This window comes from Orbicella franksi, chromosome 4, assembly GCF_964199315.1.
Source record: "Orbicella franksi chromosome 4, jaOrbFran1.1, whole genome shotgun sequence".
In the NCBI taxonomy this organism is placed as follows: Eukaryota; Metazoa; Cnidaria; class Anthozoa; order Scleractinia; family Merulinidae; genus Orbicella; species Orbicella franksi.
In genome coordinates, this window is record NC_138148.1 from 29,870,198 (window position 1) to 29,889,668 (window position 19,471).

The following is a 19,471-nucleotide window of genomic DNA, read 5'->3' on the forward strand; positions in this document are numbered from 1 at the left end:
ATGATTATTAATTTAATTTTTTTGTTATCTTCTTTCAGTTTAAAGGTGCACGTTATTCATGCATGTTTACTGAAATAATTTAGTTGCTTTAGTAACAATCCTTTTCCTTAATTTTTTGACTTGGAACAAAATTTGTCCATAATTTGAAACGAAATTATTTTGAATTTCACTGTCAGTGAAATTCTGAAGTATTGTTTTGCTCTCGAATTTTTCATGTGTACACTTATTGGTTTGTAAACAATAACGTCTTACCCCTGCCGGAAGGCATGTTTCCCTTAATTTCTGTCAATCACGCAATGATGTGTTTGAACGATGGAAAGGAAGTCACGAGAATTATTTTTCTTCGCTAGGTTTTCCTACGTAGCGTTTTAATTAATGTTTATTTTGCTGCCAAGTCAGACAAACCAAACTGCTCAGTTTTCTTTACTTCTGCATCTAATGAATGTCAAGTGCGCGCGTAGTGATCGCGTTTTTATAATTTTTCCATCATGGGCGCTGTTTTTAGAAACACAATCCAGTTATCAATAATTATTTAAGCTCCCTCTAAACGTCCCTCTAAACGTTTTGCATATTTAATATAATTGCAAATTTCGCAAGCATCTTCTTTTAGTCTATTACCTCAGTATACACAACACCACTCTCTAACGAATCAACAGATTAAAATTTTGTGCGTGAATAGTGTTGCGCATTGTTGAAAGTCTAATCAACATAATGACAACTTCTATCTGTTTTCGGCAGTAATTTGTATAGCTGGTTTTCACATGACGTCACTAAAATTCAAACTACAAACCTATTGATCTTCCTGAGATTTTACTTTAATGATGTATAAGAGTAGCTGAAAACTAATATTCATACAAATTTTCGCTCCGAATGGGTTCTTGGTTTTGTGATACACCACGCTTGAATTTCTAAGCTATTGCGTGACGCGGCATTTACTTGACAGCCAAGAGGGCTGTCATGATGGTTAAAAAAGTGACTTATTTCGGGGAACTTGGTTACCTGAACAGTTCATGTCTTAGAAGAAGTATTATTTTAATGTTTTAGTGTTTCTCGAGGGATAAATTCACGCTTTTGTAGCAAAACTCAGTGACAGATGTTTCTGTTGGTTTCCGGCCGCCATGTTGGTGCCCATACGGATGGGCACCAGCATGACGTCTCCGTACAAATCTCTGTAAATTTCGGTAAAAAATTTCCCCGCATATCTCGCATAAGAAAAATTGCTGTGACCAGAATTTTGGCGAGCGTCTTCGCATACTTACCTTCTTTCATTTCCCAGATTCTGGACTTTACCTATTGACCGGTTTTGTTTTTTATTTTGATCTATTTTGAATTGCGTGACACTGAAAATCAGCAATTCAATCAGTCCGCACTTGCCATAACCCAGAAATTTCATAACATTTATTATTCCCGAACTCTTAACATCGTTCTGTCAATTTTTTTGTAGTCATCAAGAGACTTTTTAAATTTCTTTTGAACTTAATTGTTATAATTTTTCATGCCTGCAGTCAGTGTGACATAAATTCAATTGCTCCAGGAAAATATTATGTCGTTCAGTTTGTGAAATATTCAAAACATAAGATCAGAAAATATTATAATTTTTGGCCCTTTTCAGTTTGTAAATTGCGATTGTTAAATCAATTTTGTTGAGTTTCCTACAAGCGAGCCCCTAAAGTACATTTGAACAGCTTTGTAGAGGACAAAATATCAACACATTAATGTGTTTACCCTTATCACAGGATAAACAAATGTCAAGCATGGTTTTCGAGGTTCAGTTGCCCTTAACTCAGTGAAGATCATACAGCAACTCCTAAAGGAAGCTTAGGAAACTATCTTCATTTTGATTACCTTCAAAGTGGATTCACAATTAACAAAACAAGCGAATAAAACGGCTGCGGGATGGCATTTGCAGCAGTGACATTGCATATGACTACGCACCGCAATGGGCGCGGACGTAACAAGATAAACCGCTTCCTTACCTGGACATTTTGAATTTCCTGAACGTACAGCAATCAGGAATAGGGCGAGAATTTGCCTTAGCGCCACATGGAGCCTCATTCTCCTGACCATGATCTTATCTTTGGATCGTCTTGTGATACAACCATTCGTCCAGTGTCCTAAGGCTGATAAAACTTGGTGTCAAATCAGCTGGTGTCGATTACCGTTGATATTCGTACGTTAGGGCTTCAAATAGTGAGATCGCTAACGTGACTTAACTTGCAAGAGCCTTTTCACCGCTTTAGAACAGATGGCTGTCCGAGCGATTTTGTTCGATTATCTTCCTGAAAAAGAAAATTAACATTGCAAATATTCAGTACCGGTTAAACTTTCTTGAGGTCATAATTTTTTGTACTACGAAGCGGTGCTTTTGTTCTGCATAAAAGAATACAGCCAATAAAGTAGACATAACAAGCAGTAAATACCGGATCGAGAAATAAAAAAAAAAAACTTTCTAGCACCCAGATTAATGCGCAAGTCTTGGGAGTATCACGACGCAAGTTATAGTAAGTCACATTTTTTTTTTATATATAAGACTAACGACAGATTTAGGCCTATGACCAGGCCTATGACTAAGCATTCAAGTCTCCAAGACAACCACGGATTATTGTAAGAATTTATTAAGGCTCTCAAATAGCAATTAGGTTCATGTATTTTGCTCAAACAGATCTTGATTCAAAAACCCCGCATGCCTTCTAAGAAAAGTTTCCTTTGTTGTATTATTTGTATTTTATTACTCAGTGAAAATTGAGAGGCCTTGTTATTGAAAGACTTTGCGCTTAAGATACTTGATTCAGTCATTTTGCAATTTATTCTTGGTAACCTGACTAGTCTTGATAAAAAATATCTAGGAAATAAAACCTCATAAACAGAGAACCTATCAACGACATTTGGCATTGTGGCCGATAGTTGCCAAAGAGAGGAAATGGAGCTTTTAAGCTTTTAAAAAAAGCGTTTGCTCAGTTATGTCAAGTTAACCGCAGAAGCACTGGAAAAGAATTAAGCCGTCCTTTCAGCATAAGGTGGCTCTGCAATCAAGCAGCTTGGCACTATAAACATCCCTTACAAGTACAAAGAGAAGAAGATCAACTGCATTTTTTAGGTCACAGACACTTCAGGGCCAGCTCTTCTCGGTCTAAGAGCGTGCACTGCACTAAAACTAGTCTCCCTACACTGTACACTAAGAACAAATCAATTAGACCAGGCTGATCCAACTAGCAGCTTCAATGCCCCAGCTCAAAATTCTGTGCCTTTCTTTATTCTTATCAACAGAATAATTATAAAACATAGCGTAATAAAAATATATCCTTATTTATGTCCTCCCCCACAGACATCCCACTCAATTCCTGTCATTCGCAAAGCAATATGAATTCTACTTTTTTTCTGCTGAAGTTGTCGAAATAGAAGACAAATGTAGCGAATTTTGATTTTAAAATCGCTCTCGTGGTCAGACTCTTGATTTATTCCAAGAAATTGAACACGGTTGGCCTATCCTTATCATTAACAACCATCCGTGCGATTTCCTGTCACTTATTCAAGAAAACACTTTAGGTGAGAGCATTTTAGGTGTTTCCATCGTATTGCTGAAACGCGAGCATAAGTTTGAGGGAGAAAGAAGCGCTGTTGAAACACTGGCCTGTGACATCTTCGTTCTTCTACAAGCTTTTCAAATTCTCCCAAACTTTCACTTATGCTTCTAGACCTCAAAAGAACCACGAAGAAAATACTTCCTACTTCTTTGAAAAAACTCTGCTACAAAAACGAACTGGAAATTGCACGTTTATTTCCACTATCAGAATAATGCAATTTCAACTTTGATGGCGTGATCATTATGTCAACATCTCGCACCTCGCATCTCAGTGGAGTTGTAGAGGCCCTGGATACAGCGACGATCTCCCCCTGATTGCAGAGAGTCCTATGTTCTAGAGAGAGTTATCCCACATATATCTTTCTCTGAAACCGAATTAGATCCATATGTTCTATACATACCAGATATACGTGTCGAATTCGTCCGCTCAGTGGAGTTATTCCAGCTGTTTACTCAACCAAGTTTGATTTTCACCTGGAAATGGGTCATAATTACACGGCATTTGACTGCGTGCTTAAAATTTATGTAAGAAGTAAAACATGCTTACCCCACACCTGGTTCAAAGGAACAGATGCTAAATAGTGATCACCGAACCAGCCTTCAGGGTTATTTTAGTCTTGAATTCAATGATGAAACCACCGAGCATACGTTTCTGGCGTGTTCTCTGTATACGTTAACTACTTGAAAACTAATTTGTTTTGAAAACTTTATTTTCTTAATTTAATCTTCCGTTAGCAAACAGTTCAGAAACTAGTAGAAAGTTATTTTCTCTTCCTGACAATTGTCGAATTCTATTTCATCAGAAAAATGCTAACGCACCATAAATGATAACAAGAAATCTATATATCAGAACGGTTCAGCTAGATATATATAATCAGGTCATGTTAAATTAATTCAACTTGAATGAATCTGCTCCGATATTTATTCAATTTATGGCAAAATGTTCGTTGCTTAAACAAAATTTGAAATTTTGTTGCTCGATTCAAGAAGCAGCAAAATGTAATTTAAATATAATTATTTCAGGGAATTAGATAATTGGTCACTTATTGCGTTCCTCGCCACCTGTCTCTAAGTAACGTGTTGATATTGTTGAGAAAAACGTGTCCGATCACCCTCATAAACTAACGGGGCAAAAACTGACTCGCATCCATTTGCCAGTGCGATTTCGGCTGTTCGCAGAAACTGCAGTGAGAATTGTAACTCTCTGTTTCCGTGTTGCTAAATTCGTTCAGTTGCACAACACGCTACGCAAACTTTTGTCGTTGATTACCTCTTCCCATTTACCGAAGAAAATTTCATTTGGTTAACATTTTAAGACGGAAAGGACGTAACAATAATTATTGATTTCGTTTGAGTAAATTCTCTACTCAGATGGAAAACGTATTCAACTAAAAATTGATCAGTATTGCCTTATTGCATTGCCAACAAGACGAAAGATATTTTATGTATATATACGATGGAATAAACTTCATATGTCCCTGATTATCGCGTAAAACTTAAGTCTATCCTTCTTTATGCCTCGAGGAGGTTCATATCTCCGTTATCTTGTAGATATCTATAGATACATGTACCTTGACTTAAATGTATCTAAACGATTTAAAATCGCTTACCGTTTGCTATATTATTCCGCTCATTAGGAGAGCTGGCAGCGTTCTAAAGCCGATCACAGCGAAGATCTATTCTCAAAACGAACTGAATTTTTCCACCATGAAGGAAGGATTTCCAAATTCTGCAAAAACACATCAAAGATGATAAAGAGAGATTTTTAAATTTTCGGACCATTCGATAGTTACTGTAAAGACAGGAAATTAAATCATTGCTTGTGATAGGCGCCAGAAACCCGCACAGAACAATTAACACAACCACCTATTTAAACAAAGCATTACCAAGGATTAGTGTCTGTTGAGAAAACAGAAACTTCAGGCCCAGGCCCAGTTTATACGTCGCATTTCTGCCATGTCGAATTCAATTCAATTAAGTGCGGCAGAAATGCGACTGTGGATTCATACGTCGCACTTGTGTCGCACTTAATTCAGAATTTATACTGTCGGGTATGTCGGCCAGCGGAAAATGTTTTAAACGTAGAGTATTCAATATGGCGGACGAAAATACTGAGCGACGAAGGACTTTAATTTTGCTACAAATTGTGCGCCAATGGAACGAGAGGGAGAAGGCTGACAACGGAGTAATATGTGCTGCAATATGTTCAGGTTGCACTGGGTCGAGAATGGCCAAGTTTCTTCTTTTTCTTTGGCGGGAACACATTTACGCATGCTCAATACATTAACATAACGTATGCATTAGATTCGACACGGCAGAAATTCGACGTCTGAATCGGTGTCGCATTTCTGTCGGATAATGCGACAAGACCAGTCAAACGTGCGGCAGAAATGCGGCAGCCGATTCAGACGTCGAATTTCTGACGAATTTCTGACGAATTTCTGTCGAATTTAAATCGTTGAATTGAATTCGACACGGCAGAAATGCGACGTATGAACCGGGCCTTAAGTAACAAAAGAGCAAGAAAAGGAAACTCTCTGTGTCGAATAATCCAAATTTTTAACTGGAAATGTTTAACTTCCGAATGTAAAATTCAGCAAGCTATTAACACTCTTAGAATTACTCCTGCGGATGTCGGAAGAAGACAAATTACATGAAAAACATTAAAAAGATTTTTTTTAGACAATAAACAATCGCCAAATTCAATTCAATTAAATAAGTTTCCGTTTCGCTTTGCTAGCTAATGGGTATCGAATTAACCGGCCATGAAAAAGAAAAAATAATCAGCCATATGTGTACATTGCTTAGTAGTCTAAACCACCAAAGAAAACATAATTGGCCCATTTTTCTTAACTATCGACAAATTTCAAAGGATAAACAGTGACGATTTCATCATTAAGCCTTTATTCTGGACCTTTCACCTGCCAAAGGTCTATTTCCCTTTTCCCCTATAAACACTTACATTGAGATCTGTTGGTGCTATTCATCTGTATTTTGTCTTCGTGAAATTGCCAGGTCTTATTGCGCAAAACAGGTGAAAATACGTTTCTTTTCATTTCCTTGAAGGCAGGTTTCTTAACTTCATTGCTTATTTGTTTGTTTGTTTGGTTGTTCGTTTTTCCCTTTTCTTTATGTTTTTTTGGTTTGCGCGTGCGATAACTGCGACAAACTACTTCAACTACTTCTGCATTCCAGCTTAACCATTAAGCCCTCGTTATTAAAATTCAAATCCCTTTACAGGTGTGTTTCACACATTATACAATGGCGGGGATATTTCTAATTGTTTCTCTATAGATCATGCAATTTTTCACTCGAGAATCGAAAGAAATTCGCATTTGCTTTGGTTTTACATTTCTACGTTACGCGATCGGTTAATTAAAAACACGCGCCACTTTCTCATTCAGTTATAAGCAAAACCAAAACCAATCGTGACACGCTAGCACGCGTTTTCCCGCGCTTCGCGTTAGCCGCATGAATTTGGTCGGAGTTTTGACTGTTTCCATGGAATGGCTGCGTCCTTTGTGATTGGCCAGAGTGTTACTTTGGTTTTGGTTTACGATACTCAGTTGAAGACCGCTATTAAGACAATGTCCTCTTGGTGATCAGTTCGTTTCTTCTTATAACCTGCTTGTGTGACCGCTGAATTTGAAGCATCAACTGGCCCGTCATGTAAAATCTATTTTTTGTACAAAATTCCCGAAAATTAAAGAAAATTAAAGTACCTTAAAGTATATTTACAACTGAATTACTCTAAAAACCCCGACGATGACTTCATGTGACAAAAACGGGATTTCTCGACGTTTTAAAGGACTGTAGATGAATTAAAAGAGGAACAAATAATAACAAAAAAACATCTAAATAAATAAATAACAAAGAAATAACTAAAAGATAAAAAAAGATGTAAATAAAATAAATAAAGTAAAAAAATATTTATCCTCTGTTATTTTGACATCAAAGCCGTAGGAACCACGTAATAATAAAGTTAGTTAGGTTTTAGATTGTTTATAGTTTTCGATGCGTAACTTAATTAAAACTACATGTTTTACCAAAAAAAAAAAGAAAAGCAAAGACTTATTGCAAAATTATCAACTATTGAAAAACCACTCTGTCAAAACTTAAAACAAAATATCTGGATTTGATTTTGCTACTGGTCTGAAGTTGCTCCCGGGTGCAGTTTATGAAAAACACATGTGTAACTTCCCGAAGAGAAACGCGAAAAATACGCGTAAATTTTCCATGACTCCTGGGCAGACAATTTGTAGAATTGCGAAACAGACCGCCAATACACTGCCATGACCCACAACTTATTTGAAGCTCGAATAGTGGATTACAATGAGTAAAAGGAGATATATCACATGGAAATGGATTTCAGGAAAGTCCCAAAAAAATGGCGCTTGTCGACAACTGAAAATTAATTGTATTAAGTGGTCCCCTCTTATTCTTACGCAACTCTCGAGAAAGTGCCAAGATGTTTCCATTTTGTTTTTCTATTTTGTAGTGTTCTTGAGCCGAACACTTTGCCAATCAAATTTTCTTTCTCCGCCCAGTGGTATACATGGGTCTAACACGAATTTAAGAAGAAAGAAAAACATGCATGGACTTTGAGCAATCACCCTTCCTCTTTCCCACGGTTGACCTCTACGTACAGATGTCTCAAAAATAAATAGGGCAAACCTATTAAGACTAAATTTGAAAATAACTTACAATAAATGCGACTTTCAAGCGCAATTCTGTTCCTCATTTCCACACGACGCTAGCTGAGCGAAACGTTACAAACACTTGAAACGAATTATTTTTGTTAGTGTAACTTGGAATTTAAAACATCGTTTCGTGTTTTGGGTTTTAGTGAAAATGCCCATTGTAGGATTTAATACTTGTATAGTAAAAATTACCACAGATCCAATATTTTATTAAAGAACGGTAGTACGGATTTATTTGTGACAAGTACTATACGATAAAAATGTTATGAAATAACTTAATACGCATGGCTTGCAAGAGAAATGTTCATAGTGTAACCATACTTATACGTTTTCCATTACATTGTTTTTTGTTTTTTGTTTTTTTTCTAATTGAGTTTCGTTCTCATGTTACGTTTGGTGGGTATTAATGGACAAATAATGAAAAATAAGTTTCCAGCTTGGTTCAAGGAGGCTTGTCTTCCAAACATGACAAGTCCAAAGATAAGAAACACGTCAAGATTCTCGTGGGACGGCCGCGGGTTGTCGTTAATTTGCAAAATGGTTGTCCCTTCTTAATAATAAATGATACTTTGGCGGTTTGTGTTAAATTGTAAAACAAGGCATGGCAGTGTTTCAGTGCTAAACAAAAAGGTCAATTCTAACACCCTTAAGCTGATTTAAAATTCAAGTTTTATTTGATAAAGGTTTAGTCGTATTAGGTAATTTACTTCGGAGATTAATATTACATTCAGGTATCGAATGTAATTTAAAAAGTTAAATTTTCTCTCACAGAACAAAAAAAGGTTTTGATTGATGTGTACTTATCTAGCCAGTTCCCAATTCATTTGCTATCAGGGTAAAATGCATTTAACTGATGTTTTACACTGATTGCTACGAAAACAAAAACATGAGAATGAATTAAAACGAAAATATGAGAAGAGGTAGTAATGGAAAAAGTAACAAATTAAAATAATTGCACTGAATAACCACAAGAAGAAACTACAGAAACAAGGAAGGGGCTAAGGACAGTAAAAGTAAGAGTCTTATTGAATAATGTAAAATCTTATTTTTTGACTTTTTCTGCGAACCGTTTCTTGTCTCGTTGCTATAAGCTAAAGCAGATCTTCTGCCTCACAGAAACCGTAAAAAATCAAAATAAGCTCCAGTTTCCGTGCAGCAGTTGAAATTAATGGTTTCTGAAAGTTTCACCTTTCATGATACATGTAGAGCTTTCAAATATTTGAATAATGCTCATTAGTACAAATTTTTGTAAGTTTAAAGATTTTTTACAAATGACATTATTCAAGCGGTTAAAACTTTTGACTGTCTTCTGTTATTAGTTTGTTTTCTAAAGAAGTGAGCTTGAGAAGGGATTGTGTTGTCCCGCAAGTTATGATCCGACCCTCGATGCGCCCTTTACTACAGTCAATGTCCATGTCACAAGTGTATATCACAAGAGTCTCGAACGTTTGGGTAAGGTTAACAAAGTGCTGTCCCTCACATTTGATTTCTCGAAACGTAGCAATCTAAAATCTTTCCGAAGATTCCGTATAAACATAAATCCGGGACTAATATATATTATGGGGTTTGCAGAGGGATAGCAGAAGTCGATGGTTCACCGGCTAGTACCCGAAGCTTACCGCCATTTCCTCATGTAGCATGACAAGCAACAAGCGCTGTTGCTTCATCTCCTTCTAGATGGAATAATAGTCCAAAACTAGGAAATACAATCGAACCACCACTAACGGCCACCTCCCTAAAACGGCCCCTTTTTTCCTGGCGGATGGTCCATACATTCAGTGCCGAAATAGCCAGTTGATTAAAGACTGACGAACGATGTATGCAAATGACGAACGGTGTACGTGTATGCACTATGTATTGTAAAAGGTCACCAAACTTGATCCATACCACTCCTGTTTCTGTTTGGTTCCTGTTTTATTGGACAGATATATTTTGATTGTGTTACTTATTTGTAAACTACCATAATCAATTTTTAAATATTAAAAATGTTGAACCTAACGAAAAGAACCGGTGTTATATTACATCCCTACCTCCCCGTAACGGCCTCCTCACCACAACGGCCCCTTCCCTCTGTCCCCATGGTGGCCATTGTCGAGAGGTTCGGGTATATATACATTTTTAGGCTACCTAATGATCTCCTGTTTTAGGTGTATACTCCCGGCTGGAGAGACACACAAACGCCTCTAAGTTCGTCAATTATACTCCAGTCTGGACCTCCAGTCGTCGTATTTTTAACTCTGCTGTCGGCGTTAGGAAATGTTTTCAAACACGGTCTTTAGTGTTTGCTATATTAAGTAAAGCATAGAACTAGAAACTGTTATATCATAATGATTTGTAGTTTCATTGCTATATAAAATAACAACATCGCGTGAAATATTTAAAATTTGCTTGAAATGTCATTAGCTGCTTCACTGAGTGATATTTTCAAAAGTTGTGAAACAATACAAGCCTGTATGTTTGTTCGATCCAGTCAACAACTGAAGAGGTGGCCGTTAGTGAAGGTTCGACAGTATTTCCTAGTTTTGGGCTGCTTGTCGCTCCATGCTACACGGGGAAATGGTGGAAAGCTTCGGCTACCGGCGAAGCTTCAATCCCTCTGCAGACCCCGTAATGTATGTTAGTCCCGGATTTATGCTCATACTGAATCTTCAAAAAGATTTTAGATTGCTACGTTTCGAGAAATCAAATGTGAGGGACAGTAGTTTGTTGACCTTATCCAAACGTTCGGGACTCTTTTGTTCTGGTCACGAACTGTACTTCTTTAGAAAAAAAAAAATTGAAAGAAGGACAGAGTCAGACGTCTTAACTGCTTGAATCGTGCCATTTGTAAGAAAAAAAATTAAAAAAGAAATAAAAAACCTGATTTTATAAAATCAGAATCTGGAGTCTGAAATAGCACGTGAAGAAAAAACCATAAACGCACAGCCCTATTTCATGAACAGTTTATTAAAACAAAAATCCCGATTAACAAATTAAATCTTCGCAATTCGAGTTACAAGACATTCGTACAAACAAAAGGATAGTTTTGATTTGATTTTACAAAAGGACCTCAGCTGAGATAGTTAACAACTTCTTTTTCTAAAAAAACTCAATAAATGAAATGAGCTCATGCAACGGAAATGGACATTTCATGTTGATTTTATGTTAAGTGGTGAAGATGAACAATGCCCAGTTTCCTTGAAATTTGTTTAAACAAAAGGATAATTTTGATTTTAACCATAGGACTTCCACTGAGATACTTAACAAGTTCTCTTTTGAAAAAAAAATGAATCAGATTAGTTTATACATTGGAAATGGACACTTCGTGTCCATTTTTATGTCAAGTGGTTAAGATGAACAATGTTCAGTTTCCTTGGACCATTAACATAAAGTACAACAACACTTACAGTGACGACCATGAACACTTAACAATTTTTTATACACATTTTTTTCGTGAGTATCCGATGAGAACCCATCCAAAAAACACCCAAAGGATTAGCGCTAATCCGTTTTTTATGAGAAGGTCCCTCACTAGCTTAGGTCACAAAAATAGGTCACAAAAATAAAAAGAAATGCAAACCATTTCAATTGTTTATGGTTTCTCGATGTTAAGCCAAGTATGTTTTCAATATTTTTAAATGCATTGTCGGAGATTACTCCGGAAATACGATAATTTACCAAAGATGTTGCGCTTTCAAATGATTGTTGCCGAGCGAAAGTGCCAGAAGTAGTTCGGGCAAATCGTCTTTGACGACTACAGACTGTTGCGTAGATTGTAAAAGCTGCAAGCCGCAAATAAATGAATTGCTTAAATATCACTTTTGCCGCTTCGGAAAATGCTCATCCTGGGTCTCAAATTTACATCATTAACATTAGACTCGTTTCATGCAGTGAATAAAATGACGATTAAACTGACTTTTACAAGATAAGGTTGATATTTTCCCATTAGCCAAGAAATTAAATTCCATGTGTTAGAGGTAAGCTTATTTTAAAGATTGCAAACCACTCACCGTTCTTCAAGCAGAGCACTCGCTAATGAAATTCAGTCACGAACGTCCCTTGTAGCATGCTGTCCACCAACGAGTAACTTCATAATATTGAGATTTTCACCGTTTGAAAAGAAGCTTTGACTCATATATTCTGTCGAGACAAACACAAGATAGAGACATACTGATTTTAACTACAATGTAATAAGTACACACTACAAGCAAATAAATAAAGCCTCTATTTATACCAAGAAACCGCAACACATCTTCCGACAAACACACGCTGATCGAAATACAGCCAATTTCCGTGAATAGCTTTACAAACGTCTTGTTGAGATAAAAGTTCATAGAACTTTATTTCTAGCAGCGTAATCGCAAAAAGAGAAGAAGCAATTCATCGTTTTCACGATTTGCTACAAAGGCGTAGAAAATGTGCTACCTTGAACGTTCTGCTAAAAATTTTTCTCCTCTAAAAGTGTGCTTACATTATATAAATTTCGATCGGTATTCAAATTTTCAGTCGAATATTGCGTTCGTGCAGTTCGCATCACTCCATAGTCGTCGTGCTAAAAGAATAATCAGCATCTGGTCAAGCTAAGAATAAAAATAAATACTTCTCTGAAATGTTTTCAAATCCAAGAACAAAAACGTTATTAAGCAAAGGAAGAAGAAAATAATTAGTTGGAAAGCATACATATCTGGCGTTCTGTAACCATGAATTATGAGACGAAATCTTCAGTATGACGAAGGAATCGGTAACATTGTCGTTCGGAGTTATGAACATTTTCCCAAATTAGGGATGTTATAAACATTCTTTAAAATTCAAAGCGAATTTTAATATCTTCAGCTAGGAACTTGTTAAAGTTTGATTCACAGCATGAAATGTGACGTGCTTTTGAAATGAAGTGTAACTCATTGTATTTATTGCATAGAAAATTAAATGCGTTCGAGGCTCTTTTACCATAAAACGAATGCTCAAATGGAATACGTGCAACAATACTTATCGTATTTGCAAACTTCGCTTTTGTTAAGTAGGTATCGATGGAATTGACTTAACCAATGACAATTATTCCAATAATTAACACAAACCTTTTCTTCCAGTGCCAAGGCTTTGGATGTTCTCACTTTTGCTCCATCAAAATGGGCTAATAAACACTCAGGTTATAAAATATTGCTGGCAGTACCTGGAGTTTTATATCGTGCTAAAAATAATACTTGTCGGACTTCACGTGCCTGCATACACGTCAAATCATCCAATCCGCAGCCGGAACTTTTGAGTCGCAATTTCCGAAATAAACTTCCATCTCTTCTACTGGATATTCTTTTTCAAATTTCCATTTTTCATTTCCGAAACATGTTCATATCTCATGAAAGGGATTACAGCTTAACGTATTGCCCACACCTGCCTGTTGACTGACACCTGTAAATCTAATTTTTACGAATACACGGCGTCAAAGAAAGAGATCCGTTGATGTATAGTAAGAATTATGACATCAGCCTAGATACAGAACCGGTAATCAGGGTTTTTGACAAAATGATTTTCAAAATTGGCTGGCTTGGCTAGACTAATTGTTAGACTCGAAGCAACTGACCGAGATCACGGAAAATTGTGTTTCAGTGGACTAAGTTGACAACCCTTTTTCAATCACATGGTGAATTACGTGGGATTCCTCAGTTTCAAAATAGCAAAGGCGTGGAACAGCTATCAATTACTTTTAGTAGTTTTTTTTTCCCGTACACGGTACTTGTAGAAGAAAAATATATTTTTTTGGATTGACAACTCTATGTTTCTCACAGTCTTTCGACGTTGCACACTTCCCCTCCCACAAGTTTGCTTTGAGCTTCAGAATTTCTCAACGATTTCCATTTAATTATCTCAAAAGCTGATCTCGTTTTCAGCGCTGACAGATTTAAAGTTTCTGCTTTTTTGTGGCGCGCTGATGGTTGCTGCTTCAGAATGGAATAAATGAAAGTGCTGACCTCCGTCCATTAAGGTTTTCCTTTCGAATTCTGATCTTTTTGTAACAAAACATCTTGGAGTCGATAAGTTTTAATGAGTTATTTTGCATGCAAATTCATACAAATGCGGAAACTTGGAGTGGGAAGAATTATTTCTGAATTTCTGTCTTTATTTTAAAAGATAAATATGAAGTGTTACCCGAAGCTTGACGCACACAAAGATTGCGGAGTAAAATTACTAAGCCATGCCGATAATTAATATTCAATAAGATTATAACCCTACAAGCAGTTGTCTCGGATTATTTACATGGCATGGAAGTTTGTTGAATTTTTCTTTCTGAAAAAACTTAAAGCTGGATGTTATCATCTGTGGTGTCTTCACTCAGGGCAGAGCTCTCTCCGGGAGGTTAATCGAGCCATTTGTCCGGAGGACGCCTCTAGACATTTTGACTATGAAGCTACATGAATGGACCTTCTTTGTCTCAAACGTTCAAAAGCTTTCAGGAACGGATGATTAAAATTAAAAATAGCTTACTTCTCCGCGAACAGATCTCTGTTCTGGTTTTGTTAAGCTAAAAGATCACGAAGTGGCCACGACAACCACAGCCGAAATGTTTTGACAATGGAAGTGATCTTCTCAGTTGCATTGCTTCGTCATTGGTTATGAACCTAAACTCGCTGCCTTAAGATCTGTCGTTTGCAATCTTGCGCAATGCTCCCACATTACAGCCTTTCTTCTTCCTTTAATTTGGCTCGTTATTCAGTTCCCCTCCGTTGTTTTTCTACCTTATTAGTGAGCTATTACCGTCTCTTGACGTTTTCTTCGATTAAAAATATTATACGATGATCGACTGGCTGTAGAGAAAGTAAATCACGATCACACTGTCCTGAAACTAAATCTGAAGTTGTAAATTGATTCGCACTTCCTTCATTTTTGATGCTCTGAATCAACTGTGGAAAAATAAACTGGCATTGGGTTCAACGTATTCTGTCGACATCTGGTATTTTTTCGCCAGATTGAAAGCTTTTCCAAGCAACCGGCTTTTAATAGACGCTTTGTAATTACTAACATCACCTTCGTTGGTGTTATTTTTTCGCACCTCAATTATGATTGCTTTCATCACTTGAAAATTTTGCCGTATTCATTCGGCGCTACAAGAGCAATTATCGTTTGATTAACGTTAAAAGGTACCTTCGGTTAAAAATAGCAAGGAATACACATAGGAAGCCCATACTCTTAATCGCGGGCTGAAAATGAAATTAAAACCGCGGTAAATGAGTCACGAAAAGCTTCTTGCTGTCGAGAATCAGAAATATTTTAGTGAACCCAATGCTCGACTCGGGGGACGGATAGTCACGTTAACGAAAAATACCTAACCCTAACCAATCAAAATTTGGAATTTAGCAATTGACGATAAAACAACAGCAAGGGTAATATTTAACTCCTTTTACCACCTCCTTCCTTTTTAACTCGTGAGTTGTGGATATCAAAGAGCGAGTTGCTGCGATAAAGGCAGCTTGTTTGATCGATAGGCCGATAAATGAAGCCCTGAAAACTTCCAAGGAGCAAACAAAAACGTCCACATTCAAGTTGGAACTGGTGCACGTCCGCGCAAATTTTGTTTTGCGCTCGTACACTATTCATGATAACGTCGAATTATTTGAAGTCTCTCCGACGTATTCAAGTCAAAGTTAACAATGGGAGTCACGTCGTTGACACGCACGATTAGTTTCAATTACTTAACAGTTGACCAATCCAATCCTTTCCCGACGGGGAAAAACAAGAGTCAACACAAATGCAAAAACCAGTTTTGGTTTTAAAAATATTTGGTGTTTCAAAGCAAGGTTTTACAACAGAAGGGTCCAAAAAAAATCAATCTGGATCAAATTTTAATATTACACTTGTTGTCCAAGGAGCTTAAAACAGACTAAGTCAATTCACGAAAGAAAACTCTAATTTTGAACAAACAATACATCGAGGTAGATTGTTACGGTCATGTTTCGTTGTAGGATGAATTTAAAGAGAATTTTCTTTCCATAGAGTGGTTTCTTGTTTTAGACGTAAAGTTTCTCGTCGTTTCTTGTTTCTGACGTAATGTTTCTCGAAAGTTCTATGCGATCGGCAATTCTCGGTATGCAAAATAGAGACAAAACAAGTTGGAAGCGATAATCCAAATAGGAACAAGAATTGGATAAGATTAGGGGTGATTTAGGACTACACACAGTCGTTTTGTGTTTCTGACGTAATGTTTCTCGTCATTTCTCGTTTCTGACGAAATGTTTCTCGAAACTTCTATGCGATCGGCAATTCTCGGTATACAAATTTGAGACAAAACAATTTTGAAACGACAAAACCAAATAGGAACAAGGGATGAATAAGATTAGGGGCGTTTGAAACTGACTACAAACGAAGACTCGCAGCAAAAAATGTAAGTAAGTCTTTCTACTACGGGCCCTCCACGACCTAGTAGTCCGTTTTCGGATCCTTTGGACAAAGACAGAATCAGCATAGATTTGACATTAAAGCGAAGTTTAAGAAAACCAAGCTCCTCACCTCTTTTACCGCTTTTTTTGTTCACTTTACCCAGAGTGTCGACATGGGGACTGGTACGTAGCTCAGAAAAGACGCGTTTTTGGACTGATATCGTCGAAAATTCAGGTTAATAACTGATATCGTCACCCTTATCCAGACCCGCTATCCAGTATCGGGACATTTGATACGATAAACATGTGCTTCTATTTCTTTTCAGCTGAACAAACAACATGGTACATCGAATATCACTAGGTTCTAGTGTTACGTTATTGGAATGGTAGATTTTAATCGATCTTTATTTTTTTTGTTCTGGGCCGGGTTGTTCGAAACCCGGTTAACGCTAACCCAGGAGTAAAAGTTAACCGAAGTATTAATTTTTCTTGCTTAAAAATGTTTTTTACTGCTTACATTTTGTGTACTTTGAGCTTAGTCAAGCTCAAAGCTGAAGGACAAACAGCATGAACAGAAAACCTCACCGAAAAGTTACAAAACTCAAATCAAAATTCTGGCTAATCCTGGGTTAGCTTAATCGGGCTTTCAACAACCCGGCCCTGAACGTTAATAAAGTAAAAAAGTAAAATTCTCCTTTTGACACGTCTCGAGGGACAGCGGATGAAATTTTGACTCTCCATTCACGATACGTTCGCGTGGTTTTGACATAAAACCATTTACGTGTCAAGAATGTCGATCTGAGCATATTTAATAAGTAAAACAAAACTGAGTTGCCGTGTTCCGTTTAACTTGGTTATGTTTTGACCTATTTGTATCTGTCTGAAACGGAAAAGCTTACTTTTTCTTGACACGGTACGAAAAGGTTTTGTCTCATACGCAGTCCTTACTTTTTTACGTGGAACAGCTTGAATTTCTCCGCGATAAGATTTGACGATAAAACTGTCGAAAGGCAGAAGCGAAATTTGCATTTAATTCCAGTTTCGTGTCGATCTGTCGATATTCTATACAACTGTGTAACGAGGTATTTAGGCGTTGTTCCATAGTTCGCCGTCGTGGAAATTGCAAAACGCACTCTTGGAATGCTTTTTTATCGCCAGAGTTGATCATAGGTGCTTAAAAATAATTGTTATACCTCCCAACTAAAATACGTTTTCCGATTGGAGGAGAACGTGTAACGTAACGTGGGTCAAAACTCACTAACTCCCTAGGACGAACAAAACTAACTTCCTAGGGAAACAACAACTTTCGACTCTCACGTTATCAGGTCGTGCACCTTGAAACCACGCCATTTTTGCTGCCTGCGATTCCAGGTTGATAGATATGTTATTCTCCAGCTACCCATGCAACAAAATTTCACTGGTAATGTCGTCGTACAACAAAATGAAAAGAACATGTTGATGAGGAAACATCGTGGCACGGTTGTTACGTGTTAAATCGTTTCTCTTTTGTTTTACCGTGCAAACGTATCGTGCGCGTATTATCGCCAAAGTTACTGAAATCCAGTTGAGGGTCACAATTTAATACAATGTTTTATTTGTTAGGTTATGACAGGAGCCTTAATCGGGGACGGAGATCGTAAGCGCGCGCTTTTTCTAGTATTGGGGCTTTTTCCTATAATATAGGACAATTTTGCTATTTTAAAAAAAAAAAAAATTGCGCCATCGCATTCGATTTCGCTCAAATTTTTATGGTAGATAGGCTAGGGCATGACAAAAACTACTGGGTAGTTTTTTGGCAAAATGTCCTTTTATTTCAAAGAAATAGGCAAATTACCAAATTCCGTTAAAATCGTCATTTGACGCACCATTATTAGACAAGTTCGAGAGCCTCGCATGCAAAACCAAATTATTCTTCAGTCTTTAAACACTCAAATAGTTTTGTGCAATTTTCAAATGTGTACTGGGTAGATTATGGGAAATGTTGCGGTATCTTTTTGGGTGCAACATAATTAAATTTCGAAGACATGTATTCATTCACTTAAAAGTACTTCCTAAATATAATTAATTTTCACCATGTGCGAAACCTTCAAATGGATTAAGCTTCTGGTGGTTGAATCGTAGAAGGATGGTCTACAGATTCCTGTCACAATTTCTTTGGGCAAATGATTGTGAGCGACGCGAGAGCTTTTCAAAATACGTTAAAAATTGAAATATTTGACCTTCCGTCGTCAAATTTCAATTTACGGGTTAGACATATATTTTAGCATGCGCCACGTGTCTTGACCTATATTAAGTTGAAATAGACACGGAACCGACAATTTCGAAATGTTCTTACCTTGTTTGCTGTAAAAGGCAGGTCCAAAAGCCGATTTAACGTGTTTCTCTCGCCACTCGTCGCATATAAAGCAGTAAAGTTGTTTTCTGTTTACACTAAGTATGTCCGATGTACATCGCCAACTGTCAACGTATTTGACGGTCACGGTCGAATACCATGAATCCGTGATCACCTTTCGGTGCATGTGATCGCCACTACATCTAAGTCAAAAACGGATAAGTCATTTGTAGATAGTTGCATGCTTTGCCCTGCACCAAAGTGATCCAGCTGTTGATTGATTGCTGCTTGAATCCTTGAATCTCCTTATTTGTTCGTCACGCAATGCTGTCATCCCATATTTAGGGGGTAGGGGTGGGACAAGTTTCTATCCTATGGCTTGGAACCACAGGAAGAAACTACCGTGATCTAATCTAATCTGTAGCGATCCTAACACCTCTAAACGCAGCGACGAAAGAAATCTTAGCCCACCGAAGAAACCTGTTTTGGTTCCCACGGCAAAACTCTT

General features: G+C 37.1%; 1 protein-coding gene across 5 annotated transcripts in view; it reads right to left on the bottom strand.

The window, feature by feature from the left end:
• LOC145483850 (polycystin-1-like protein 2) overlaps positions 1 to 19,090 on the bottom strand; it is a 38,850-nt gene extending 19,760 nt beyond the window's left edge. The window contains exons 1-5 of one of the 5 annotated variants that reach the window (XM_081462401.1): positions 18,967 to 19,090; positions 12,273 to 12,402; positions 5,194 to 5,312; positions 3,985 to 4,057; positions 1,977 to 2,279 (exon numbers count right to left, since the gene is read on the bottom strand). In XM_081462401.1, the coding sequence (XP_081318527.1) occupies positions 1,977 to 2,067 (91 nt within the window). In that variant the 5' untranslated portion in view covers positions 2,068 to 2,279; positions 3,985 to 4,057; positions 5,194 to 5,312; positions 12,273 to 12,402; positions 18,967 to 19,090. Of the gene's footprint in view, positions 1 to 1,976; positions 2,280 to 3,984; positions 4,058 to 5,193; positions 6,848 to 12,272; positions 12,403 to 13,337; positions 13,646 to 16,761; positions 17,054 to 18,966 lie in introns of those variants that run through there. The other 4 variants (XM_081462400.1, XM_081462398.1, XM_081462399.1 and 1 more) reach the window with 4 other exon arrangements.
• Positions 19,091 to 19,471: the final 381 nt, after the last annotated feature.